The 13,175-nt window shown below is 38.4% G+C and overlaps 1 protein-coding gene across 7 annotated transcripts in view; it reads right to left on the bottom strand.

Annotated features, from left to right (window-relative positions):
• Positions 1-2,364: 2,364 nt before the first annotated feature.
• Positions 2,365-13,175, bottom strand: part of TTC3 (tetratricopeptide repeat domain 3) — a 64,279-nt gene continuing 53,468 nt past the window's right edge. For 6 of the 7 annotated variants that reach the window (XM_054087450.1, XM_054087466.1, XM_054087459.1 and 3 more), the window contains 10 exons: positions 12,254-12,319; positions 10,786-10,935; positions 9,389-9,528; positions 8,922-8,990; positions 8,245-8,341; positions 7,365-7,465; positions 6,625-6,718; positions 5,941-6,039; positions 3,457-3,878; positions 2,365-2,814 (listed from right to left, as the gene is read on the bottom strand). In XM_054087450.1, the coding sequence (XP_053943425.1) occupies positions 2,508-2,814; positions 3,457-3,878; positions 5,941-6,039; positions 6,625-6,718; positions 7,365-7,465; positions 8,245-8,341; positions 8,922-8,990; positions 9,389-9,528; positions 10,786-10,935; positions 12,254-12,319 (1,545 nt within the window). In that variant the 3' untranslated portion in view covers positions 2,365-2,507. The remainder of the gene's footprint in view (positions 2,815-3,456; positions 3,879-5,940; positions 6,040-6,624; positions 6,719-7,364; positions 7,466-8,244; positions 8,342-8,921; positions 8,991-9,388; positions 9,529-10,785; positions 10,936-12,253; positions 12,320-13,175) is intronic. The other variant, XM_054087438.1, reaches the window with a different exon arrangement.

Genomic DNA, 13,175 nt, shown 5'->3' on the forward strand with positions numbered 1-13,175 from the left:
ACATGGTCAAATACAGCATGTGGGTCCTGCTTTGCCACTGCTTAGCAGGTCAAGGCTCCCTCTGCTCTGGAAAGGTGTCCTAGGCTGCTTTGGTGGGAAGCAGAGATGATGATCCGTACCTACCCCTCACCCAAGAAAATAACAGCAGGTGAAAAGGATGCAGGTGCTGCAATGGTGAGCAGCGCAGTACCTAATTCTGCAGCCAAAAGCCACAGCTGACAGCAGAGAACTCACCCGTAACTCTGACTTAGCAAAAATAGTACACAAAGAACCCCCACATCAGCATGCAGAAGTAATTTTATTTTTGATAGATTAAAACTTCACCTGTAGGATACATACTCACTTAGGGGAACAAATGATCCGTAGAATTGGCTAACTTAGCCTCATATAATCAATTTAATACTGCTTACATCCAACAACAGTCATTTTCAGCCTGTACACACAGACAGTCATTTTACACTGTACACTCTCTAGTCCTGGTCTTTTGGCTACTTGAGATAAATTAAATTTGACAGCAATGAAGAGCTTCTGGGGCAAGCTCAGGTTTTTACAGCAGCAGGAGAACCATTCTTTTGGCTGTTTGTATTCTGTACCTCACTGTTTAGGAACGTTCATGCACAGAATACAGATGCGGCACTGCTTTGTCAAAAATCATGTAGTTCTGATTTAAACAAACTGGGTCTTCAACAATGGAGGAAATTAAAACCATATTTTGAGATTAAAGAATCGAGTTATAATATTCCGACTCAGTGATACAAAGAGAAGCATATGAATACTTAAAAAGTCCTTGCTTCAAAATATTACCAGAAGTCATTACTTAAATTATTGGAATTATTGGCTAAGGACAGCTGCGATTATATGAGCTGCATTTATAATGATCATAAGCCTGACTGGAATCCTGCAGTTAAATTGTAATTGTTTATGCCAGAGGAAGGCAAGTCTGAGCTGTTCCAAATTCTGCTACTCTGTCATTCAGGTCACCTGCTTGTTTGATGTTAGAATCTATTTTCAGTGTGGTTTAAGCTCTGAAGGAAAACCCCCTCTTCAGAGGAATTATGCACAAGTAGATAAGAGTAGTTTCAATATCCCTTAGCTAAAAAAACCCTACCGGTTGTGTGTGCTGCTGGCCTCTGAGCTACATCGGCTTCACACATTTAGGCAGTGACCAGAAAAAGTGCTGGATGTTGCCCTGATTCCACAGGTGCTGTGGCAGTACCAGCATCTCACGGCTTAATGCGAAGTGTTAAATACTGAATCAGTCCAAGTTCTACCTTCTTCAATAAAAGCAGAGCTCTGGTGCTTTCTAGGCATCATCTTTCTGTTCCTCAGCACAGTGTTTTTTCTGCAGCCACTTTGTATCTTATAACATCTTCAAATAAAGCAAGGTTTAGGGATATTTGTTCCGCACAGGAAGCGTAGGGAAGTCTTCAGGTAACAAAGCATGAACGCGGCAGACAGGGCAGGTACTCGAATGTTGCTTAAGCCATGTTCTAATGCACTGCAAGAATAAGATGATGTTGAGGAAACAAAGTCAGATATCGAGTTCTGCTTTAGTACATTAATAATCGTCACTAAGGGGTAGGCAGTTTTCTAACACGTTCTATGTTAGTCAAATGTGCAGGTAGAAAACTGTTCTCCAATTCTGATGCTGTGCCGATTAATTTACCCTTGCACCTGTTCTGCAGGAAGAAATCAGGCAACAGGAAAAGATCACAGGCAGAAGTATCAAGTTATTCTAACAATTCTGGCTTTCCTACTACATGAAGCTGCACGTGCAGCATATGCAGGGTTTATGGGAAATTATCATTTGAGTTAAAATCTAAACTTGGTAGCTTTCTGAGGCAGTTAAGACTTGTATATAACGAGTCTTGGTATACAAAGGATGCAAAAGAAAATGGTGTATTGTTCTTTAAGTACTGAAGGGTAAGGGGGAGGAGGCTTACTTTTAGAAAGCTGAACAGCAAACATAACTGAACAGAGTTCATAAACTTTTGAATCCAAGTGGTAAGAACAAAAATCCTTACTTCTCTGTGAAAATGATGCCCACATTCCAGTTCACACAAGTCTCTGCTCAGCTCATCATGACATATTGTGCAAGGATCATTACTGGAGTCCTATAAATAAAATACTAAGTTATTTGAAAACTAGCAACAAAATAATCAGCAAATTCTAGTAAGTCAATAATGTTACTAATTTTAACCAAATTAGCTTTTGTACACGAAATGAACCAATTATTTCCAGCAATATTTTGATTATTTCATGTCTTATAAGTAGCACACGGCAACTTCACTTTCACAGAAACGGTAGAGAACTTACTGTATAGTCTAGTTGTTTCCATTTAGATTTAGATGTCGCTCCAACATTTCCCCAGGGCTGGAGATTTGGCTGAGATGGATTTTTACTCAAGGTGTTTTTATGCACAGGTCTTGCCCTGGGTGGGCTGGGTACATTTTCTTCTTTGGATACTTCCCAACTCTGAGTTCCAGTCTGCGCTGGTGAAGGAGAGGCTACTGACTGGGTGGGTCTCCCTGTTGTTGGTGCCTACACAGGTGTTGGAAAAGAATTTTGAGCAAGTTTGTATTTTGGAGCTTGACAGCAAAGGCAAGTTTGCATTCTTTTCTGGAATGTGCTGCACTGTTTCCTCTGTCAGAGACGCACAGTAGAAAAGGCAGCAACTGCACACACCACAGTACCTTATTTTGTTGGTCCAAAATGAGTTGTGTCACTCTGCTTAGAATTTCATCTAAGCTCAAATCTGACAGTGTATTCCCATTTCTTCTTTGTATGTCTCTGATGAAGGCAGTAAAGTCTGAACTGAAGGGGGGAAAAAAAAGACAGAATTACTGACTGGCAATGCCATGGCTGTTACCAGCACTGGAGAACACCACGGCTTCTGCTTTGATTCACAGCAGTAAAGCCTTTACAAGATACCAACTTCTCAAATGACCTCTAGCAAGTACCTGCTTCCAGTGCCTCGGAATAAACTAGGATCTAGGTACCTTAATTGTAAAGAAACCCAAACAATTACATAATATTAATACTTCTATTTACTAGTGGTTCTAATTGGAAAAAACTCAACACACCTAAATCAACACAGCAGACTTATTCCCTTAAGGAATGTCTCGCTGAATGGGAAGTGCAGGGGGGTGCAAAACAATAAATATTTCTGCTCTTGGGGAAACAGAAGCCATCTAATAAGAAATTAATTATTTTTGTACTTCATCATTGGACAGTCACAACTTCTGTTCTCCAACATAACATAACAGACATTAAAAACCAAAGTAATAGAATGGTTTGGGCTGGAAGCGATCTTAAAGCTCACCGAGTTCCAACCCCCACCCTGCCATGGGCAGGAACACGGGATCAGGCTGCCCAAGGCCCCTTCCAGCCTGGCCTTGAACATCTCCAGGGATGGGGCAGCCACAGCTTCCCTGGACAACCTCACCACTCTCCTACCTGCTGTAGTTTGGGAATATACTCTGTAGATGTGAAATAATAATTTCAAATGCTTTTGGAAGCTTTTTGTTGCTTGGAAGTCCAGAAGGCCTTGACCGTACAGCTGCGTTGCCTTGGAGGTTCTGGTTAGGCTGGACATTCTGAGTATTACTTCCAGAAATCCCTGATGGGCAATTTGCCAAAACTTTATCAGAGTACGATGCTTCCAAAGGTTTGGAGTGCATTTTCACCAGTCCACCACTTGCTGAACAAGATTTAGAACTTGCATACGTTGGCTTAGCTTGGGCCTGTTTATTAAATGAAGCATGCATTGGACCTTGATCCTCAGAACTTGAAAACGCAGGAAGTGAAGCAGGAGATGCAGATGCAGAAGAACACATGATAATGGCTGGATCACTGATGGGAGCTCTGCCTTGTTTTGCCTAGGAAATACACAGATTTCACAGGAAAAACATTGATTAAAAGAAATCGAGCAGAACCCTCAAGCATTTGCAGCATGAACTATGACACGTTTGGTCATGCTAAGGAACTGGAAGGGCTTATCAATTTATCTTAATTGGCTTTACCTAGGTTAAAACATTGCACAAAGGTGCTCTCCAATATGTACTGTATATGGTGAACCTGTTTGAAACAGGATTAAATAGGGCGGCACATTTGCAAACTGTTCCTTTAACTTACTCTTGCTTTGCTAAAGAACGCGTGGTTGTCGGACAGCTGTAAGTTGTACAGAAGCAGAGATTGAAGTCGGTGGTAGAAGCAGAACTGCTTTAAATAAGTGCCATCAATTGGAAAAGACAAATTTCCCTGCTTTTAACAGATTATATAATCTATATATTATCCAGTGTAATTTTATTTAAACAGAAACACATGTCAGCTGTAGTCATCATCTTGAAAAACTTGGAGCTGACATGATCTAGGAAGACCCCTTTTTTTTCAATAATGACTCTTCCATAAATGGAAAGAACTCCTTAAAAATAAGTTTGCTTGTTTGACCCCGTGACTGCTATTTGTTTCAGAACCTGACTGCTTTAGGAAGGCTGCTGTCTTACACACACACAATGAAAATTCTACATTTCTTCATAGTCAAACCAGCTGGTTCTTGTTCTGCGTTTGCTATAACACTTTCTTGAAGCAATATTTCGCCTTCTCTATAAAGGTGTCTAATTAATGGGAAAAAAGGGGTTTGATAAAGTCTGTCACTTAACACTCAGTATTTGCCTACTAAAGTCCTCTCAAAGCTGAAAGAATTGTAGATCTGTCTTCTAAAAGATCGCTCCTGCATCATGGCAGTAAAAATAGACGCCAAATGCAGAACAAGAGGCTCAAAATTTTTTTTCCCAACCTGTAAACTGATGGTAATGAAGTTATGCACATATTCTTACAAGTCCTGTGCCAGTGCTACTTAAGTAGAAAGAAGATACCTGGAAATAAGTGGGGAAGAAAGGTATGCAGGAGAGTGTAACAACCACCTACATAAATACAGAAAAACTGTAGTAATAATCACAAACATACAGCATTAGAAAAAAAACTTGAATCTAAATTATACCAAACCCAAACATAACAGAAAAGTGACTTTCTGCAGATAATATACATTAAAAATTGTGTGGCACCTTCAATGAATTCGGGGATTTCATCTGCATGTGCGCTATCAATACGCTTCACTAACCGTAGGGGAGTCAATAAACTCCCCTATTTTGAGAGATGACTGAACCCTTTTTCCTTTACTCCCAACAGTCCCAGGCCCAGTGATTTCCGAATGCTATTTTTCTTCAGGACTGAGCATCAGCTCTGTGGCCTGGTTTAAATTTTACCGTCAGCGAATGGCAGCACGTTGGTTGTTTGCACTGCTGCTGCAGCTACCTTGGCTGTAAGTATTTTATCACTGTCACACACCTCCCTACCACCGTGCTGATGAACAGTTCAAGGAGTATGGACTCACTCTGCCTTTGTCCTTGCACCAGGAACAACTACAGGGTTCGGAAGTAACAGACATGATTTGAGCAAAGCAATTTTGGAAGTGTTGGCCCATGAGGAAATGGTTTAAAGTAGTGTTTATCTGGGATGTAGTCATTGCAGATGCATTTCCATAAACGGCTATACACCATCTAGTTCCTAACAGATAGGACTGGAAGCTGATTTTGGTATTTGTAATCAGTCACACATGTTGGTGTAATGGGGCCTTGGCTCTGTGGAGTTTGCTGCTACAGGAAAGTAGTAGTCCCACTTTAGACAGAACATGAAGCACTTTAAACAGCTTTATCTCCTCAAAGGACTTGATAATGTGCTTCTCACTGGACTTCATCATGCTAGTCTGCAGTCACCTTTTTCTTTTGAACACTACTTGGATATACGAAGAGACAGATTATTTTGTATTCAAGGCTATATATTCAGGATCGTCACGCAGACGTCTGACAGCACAAAGCAACGCCAATGCAAACTTAAAGAACCTTCTTAACAAACTGCTATCAAATGCAAGATACATACAAAAACGCTGGGAGGAGAAGGAATCTCCACAGTTTCCATTTTAGTGAGACAGCTTCGTACGCCATTTTTCACTGCCTGAATTTTTCCTTCATACTCAGCCTGCAGAAGGAAAACAAATAATCCTCCAAGTCAGCATTAACTAAAGCTCACCCTTCCTTTAAATTGGTGTTAACACAACTGCCTTTTTGCAAAACACCAGATACTAGGCCTTCCAAATGGAGGCGTAAGGCTGTCATTTTTTATAGTAACATAAATCTGTACTTAAACACTCACATTGATGCTTGAAAGGGTTTGGGAACCCTTTCTAGTTCTTAAAACTCAGCCTAGACATTTTAAATCTTAACTTTTCAACAAGTTTTCCATTGTTTTTGAAGAAGTTGCATGGATTTCTAAAGTTCAAAAAATAGCAAAGAAACAAGAGACTAGATTTGTTAATGTGGGATCCAATTCTGAAGCAAGTGTGTCAAGGACAGATTTTTACTTTTATGAAATTAAAGATATTCATTGTAACTTAACAGTTTCTTAAATAATCTGGACTTAAAACTGTATCTTTCTTTTGTGATTAAAAAAAAACGCAGTTCAGCATTGCAGGACAAGCTACTGGTATTTTAAAAAAAGGAATGCAAAATTACTTAAGGTATTTAAAGTTCAACTTAAAGCTTGTTAAGACAAAGTAAGGCTTACCTCTACTTTTTCCAGCTGTTTCTTTACATTTGAAATAAATATTTCCCAAGAATCAATCTGTGACTTCAACTTAGCTGCTGCTGAAGCTGAGCTGCTGAAGTATTCAAGATATTCAGTTGAACTCAAACATTCCCGTTGTTTTTATTTAAGACCAAGGTTTTTACTACAACAGTTCCTTCCCCTACCAACTAAATCACAGTTAAAGACTTAAAGCCATTTAAAGTTCTGTTAAATTACTGGTACTTCAATCCTATCCCAGTAGACTCCTCAAATGTAAATTAGTATTTTGCAGCAAAACATGAAGACAGGGAAAGGGAACACAGTGCAAGTTTTAAAATGGTAACACTAATGGCTGAATTAGTTCCTTGTAAGGAAGAAAACAATATTGTTTCATGCCCAAGAGTTTTGTTTGCAATTTTTTCTATTTACTCTGTAGCACTTTCCCAGTGATACTGTGCAGGAGTGACTGGAATGTTCTCAGTAGCCTGATCTTCCTGAGATAAGAAAGAATAAGACAAGAAACTTGCTCCTGCTTAAGTATCCCATGTCCTGGTAATTTAAGACTGAGAAGAAATTCAGCTTCAAGAAAGCTACACTTAGCTATTGTGTTTCAACGCACGTTTCAGGCTAGCACCCCTTTGTTCTACTTGTCCAGTTACATGATCACGATTAAACATTCGGGAGTTACTTGTATTTAGCAAAAAAGCAGTACTGAAATTTCAGGTGTAAACTCTCCGTACCTGCTCAATGACTTCAGCATCTTAAGATTTGCTTCTGCATTGGCAGCTATGCCATTTAGCTTGCACGCTTCAGTTTCCTTCCAGTTTTTGAGTACTGATATCTGTAACAAAACAACTGTGTAAAAAGAAAAGTGTAGAAAAACCACTGCTGCAGCACAAGGCATAAAGCCTCAAAATAGATTTTAATAAGGATCTGAAACAATATTTTGATGATACAGAGCATGACACACTCAAGCACTTCCTATGGTATGAATTTCAAGTGAAATTAACAAACCTGGCAGGCCTTAGGGAGGATAAAAGAGCTACGTTTACTTTAAATGACTGTAGGAAGCCCTTCTTAAGAAGGGAGAATTGTTCATGATATTCAAAGCACTTGCAATACAGAAAATACTGTTTCTTGGTATTTATCAGTACTCTCCTCCTTTCAGCAAGAAACAAAAGTCAGGTGCTGCATCCTGATTTTACCTGATAAAGAAGTAACTAATTTATTAACCATGACAACTTGAACAAGGAATTTTTTTATGTTCCTATAGTTAGTTCTTACTAATGCAATCCATTCATAACAAGGATAAGTATGAAACTGAATTACTAGTTGAATTTTGTTTGGGGTCATGCTATATACCCCGAATTTTGTGCACTGTTAGTATTGGTCAATGCTAATAATGTGCACCTTGGTGATCTAAAAAGTTTTGTAGGATAACATCAAGAACAGCACTCGTCAATATTTGATTAACATTTTCGATATCTGCTTACGAAAAGTTTTAGATGCTATTTAAAAAGTAAATTGTTAGATAAGACTTCCCCAGTCATCCTTCCCAACTACTGTCAGTGCAAATGATCCAAGCTCTAGCAAAAGTGTTTTAAGGTTTTTTTGTCTTACCTCTGCTTTAACAGCTCTGTTCACATACTCTTGGCTTTCATCTTGACTCTTTTGTATAAGCTCTTCCAATTTTACTTTCTCAGTAGCAAGTTTATTACTGTGAAAGAAAGAAGAAAAATATTTGAGTAACATTTACAACAGAGCAGTATTTAAAATCTGTGGCATTTTAGAAGTTTCCTACAGCTATTGCTTCTCTCTCCTTCAGAGCTACGGCTTGCGCCTTCAGGTACAGGACCATGCTCATGTACAGGCGAGCCATTCCACTGCCTCCGCAGACACAGCCTTGGGATCTCTCAACCACACTCCACTGTGCGATCTGAAAAGCTTATAGGAGTTTGACTACTGCAGTCACCTTATATACATTTAAGACTAACTGTGTGAATATCCAAAGGTACATACATCAGTTCAGTATGTCCATACCATACCCAACTTCTAATGTGTTTTCTAAAACACAATATCATATAATCAAGGGAAACATATCAGCGTATTTTGAAAGCCCAGGTTTTCGTTACACTAAATATCTAAAAGAGAAATATTTACTTACGATATGTAAAAGTAAACTAGCTGAGAATAAGAGAAATAAGTTAAAGTGCTTCTTTTTCCTGAGCTTTTGCCCAGAATGAAGCAGACAACTCAGTAGAAATATGTAATATTGCTGAAAGGTGCAGGAGTTTTACCTGGTCTCAAGAAATGTATTTAAATATACATTATACTGCTTTTCCTTCTCATCAATAGTCTTCGAATACCTGGGGAGAATGAAAAATGGGAATGAAAATTTAAAGCTAATCATAGTGCAGTAGAGGAGCATGCTGAGAAAGCAATGGTAAGCCATGAAGAAAAACAGTGAAAAAGCAGCACAGATCTAACGGATTTTGGAAAATGTGGGAATTTAAATAGTGAAGGATTAGTATTTATTAATTAGGATAATTAACACTGTATGTAGATCCCATTAACAGCAGCATTAATCCAAAAATTGCACTTAACTCATTTCGAAATGACATCATCAAGGCAACAAATTTGTGTTTTCTCTCTGCATAAGTAGGTACTGACATCACATTCTATCAGAAACAGCTTTACTTACTGCTGCTTTAAAAAAAAATCAAGCAAAGGGAAAGTAATGTAAATCTGTATATAAAATTAGTACCTATCATTTGTATCTGTATGCTTTTTAGCTGTGTTCCTTAGTGCTTTTAAGTTCTCTTGATTTTCTTTTTTCTCTTGCTGCCATTTTTTCACTTTTATTTCTAAGTCTTGATGAAGCCAATCCAGTTCACTCTTTGATACCTAAAAGCAGAAAATAAGAAAATATTATTTCTGAAAATACTATTTTATGCAAATGCCAGTTAAAGGAGACTGCTGACACATAGTCAAAAGCTAAGCCGGTGAAAGTCACTGTAACGGAGTTTCTCTAGTAATTAATTTACTGTTATTTCAGGTGCTTAATGTGAGCAACGTTCTCATAAACACTTTCCTGTAACGATCTGCACACCTCATTTACACGGCTTCAGAATGGTTGCAACCCTCTTTTGCAGTCAGCTAAGAAAAGAAACCCAGTTCCACAGCGTCACCTACAAATACATACTGAAATCCAACTCGAAATCCAGCTCAAAATCAGTGCCAATACTGTTGTTGCACTACTAACAATTGGGAAGCTATAAATCATAACAACGTTAAGACAGCAATGCTTCTTATGGCTGCCAAAACTGCTCAAAAAAACCAAAGTAACATCAATGAATCAACGGGAAATACAAAAAATATTGCTAAACAAATGCTTACCATGCGCGTGGACAAGTTCCTCCACCCTGCATACAGCTGTGCCGTCAGCTCAAAACTTTTTGAGCTCACATTTTCACCAAGCATTCAAACAGAGAAACAGATGTGAGACCCATTATCCCCATGTAAAAGTTTGCCAGGCTACTTGCAGCCAACAAAGTTGGGAGGCAGGGACACCCAAGCTGCCATACCTAAGTTTACTCCAACACATCAATTAGAGGAAAAAAAATACCAAAATTAAATGGAGATTGGATGATAGGCCTCAACTTCCTAAAGAGTAAAGAGAGAGCACGGGCAGAGATGGCTTTGTTTTCACTTGAATTATTTATTTTTTTTTAAAAGAAAAATGTAGACAAACTAGTAGCCCGTAGCATCTACAGCTTTAACTACAAAATTAATCCAAACGGATAATAGGCTGACAGCGTTGTCATTGTTTGGGGTCCACTCCTCTTGCTCCCATGCATTTGCAAGGAAAAAAAGTCTGTGCCAAACCCAACAAGACAAGAAGGAGGAAAGAGGCAGCAATACAGTGCTTTTTTGTTCTTGCATTGAACTAAAACCTTTACCTATCCACTAGATGGAGGCAACCAATACCCTGTGTGTTTAAGCGTGTTCAAAGGGAGATGTCACACAAAGATGAAGTTTGCTGAGTTAGACTTCGCAGCAACAAGGGCTGCCAGTCAAGTTTCAAAAATACTGTTGATCAACTGCAACCAATTTCGTGAGCCACTGAAGTTTGTCCCACTGTTGCATGAATAAAAACATTACCTCAATCTCTTCAGCACTTTTCTTTAGCAGCTCTTTTAAGGCACCAATTTCCTCTGAGCTTCGGCTTTGTAACTGTTCATATTTTTCCTGTGCTTCTTTAAGTTGTTCTTGTAATACTTGATGCTCTTTTTCCACACGCAGAATATCTCCCTGAAAATAAATCAGGGATAAATATCTACTATCTATTACCACAAGGCAGCAAACATTCATGATATCTAAAAGAAAGTCTGCTGATGGCTGAGATTCAAAATCCAGAGTGTGGTTGGGGCTTTTTTGTTTGTTGATTGGTGGAGGGAGAAAGTTGTTGAAGTGACAGGGCCTGACTCACAGGCCTAGAGGAAGGTGGGTGACCCATAGATCATTTGTATTACATTTCTATGTGTATCGTTAAATCAGTAACTTCTCACATTGCTATTATCAGTGGAACTGTGCTGTGCTGTTCTTGGTGCAGAGATCATGAGAAACTGTCAGTTGTATTGCCAGAACTGGGCTGTGCTGGGCAGGGGGGTACACAGTAAGCAGCTGGGGCCAGAGATTCTGCATTTTTTAGCGTGATGTAGTTTGTTTATTCAATGATATAAGAGTTGGACCCCTCACAGTGATTTTTGGAGACCCTATCTATGAGTGGATGCACTATGTAGGCCCTCTCAATTTCCAGGAAAGGCTCTCCTAATCTTCACTGCAGAAAAAGAAAGGGCATCCCAGCAACTGCAAAGCTGCATAACAATGATAGAGCAATTGGTGACATATCCTTCCTAATTACTATACTTATTCGCTTGTAGTAATGGTTAGATGCATTGCCTTGAAAGGTGTTAATTGTTAACTTGTTGTTAATCATTTGTTAGCTTTTTTGTTGTAATAAGTTGTAAAAGTTCATTTTTTTTGTTGTAATAAGTTAAGCAAAACTTGATTTCACGAAGTATTCAAGAGTTTGGGCTTTTATGCTGATTGTACTTTGTGCTTAGCACCCTATGCTAAAACAGTTGCATAACAGTTTCAATCCAGCTCAGGAAACAAACATTTTTGTCTGATCATGAATGGAACATGTTGAATTGAAAGGCTACGTTTTCTCACTTTTAACTTTTTGTATAGACATAAGACTATCATTAACCTCAGTCTGAGCTGCCTATGTGCCCAAAAGGAGCATTTAAATCAAACCTCAAGATTTTTTGAGAGGAAATATTAAACTTCACTACAACATACTCCAACAGCTGAACAGCTACAGAATAAAGTTCAAAAAGCTACTTGTTATGGGCGTATGTGACGTTTCCAAGAACATCATCACATAATACAGCCCACCACGAAGGGGGCAGACAATAAAAAATACCAATTAAAACCCAAACCAAAATAAAAAAAAACTGTTAAAACACGTAATTTTCAGAGAACCTTAATCATTTCACTACTAAATTTTTGGGTATTCGTTTAACCTTCTTTGTGAGAAATATAAACAAATATGTAGGTAACTTACATGTTGCATTTCAAATGGATGAAAAGGCAAGGTATTAGTTTCTCTATCAGCCACCTCATGAGTTACCTAGAATACAACAAATCATTAGTTCATTTAAAAGCTTTGCAGTTTATCTATACAACTAGTAGGTCAGCTTTGATTTGGAGCTTATTGTACCTAACCTACCATCTTACAAATCCAACTACATTATGAAGCAGGTCTATCTGTAACGTAAAATGAAATTATGCAAGTGTTGCTGAAATGGAGTCCAGTCTTTAATGAAAGCTCTTTCTTTATTGTGATCTTTCCCTAGTTTAAATCGACCATGAAGCATTTATATTAAGAGCAGTTCTCAGAGTCTTTAAGCATAGCTGTGCTCTTAAATGCCTGAAAACTTAAGACTGGCAAAAAAAGTGTCTGGCAGCTCACCAAGGATCTGTTTTGTGGCTCCACTTAAACTCAAGGTCTGCTAAGTAAATGCTTCTACTCAGAAGGGACTAGACTCAAGGATATTCAGAGACCCTGCTTATTTTCCTTTAATATCACCCATCAAGGACCTACTGAAAGAACTGAAGCTTACAATCTAATCATGCAACATATTAAAGATCCAGTTTATGATATTGTCATTCTAATCAGCTATTAAAACCCATAGTCAGATAACATTAAGCGTCTTTCTCTACCACACTTTTGCAAACAAACACACCTGTTGTCTAGCACTTTTTCAATCTCTACTAAACAAAATTCACTACTCCTTTGTTGCACGTGGTCAAGAATCGAACAAAAATCCCATTTTAAAAGGTCAGTCAGCCAAGTAACAAAATTCATCTGCTAAGACTGATGGGAAACTAACTTTCAGCAACTGCTCAGGAAAGATTTAGAAAGCAATACTAAAATGATAACTAATTCTCTTCTAACTAGAAACAGTTATTCCTCCTTTAATGAA

Source organism: Cuculus canorus, chromosome 1 (assembly GCF_017976375.1).
Source record: "Cuculus canorus isolate bCucCan1 chromosome 1, bCucCan1.pri, whole genome shotgun sequence".
Classification (NCBI taxonomy): Eukaryota; Metazoa; Chordata; class Aves; order Cuculiformes; family Cuculidae; genus Cuculus; species Cuculus canorus.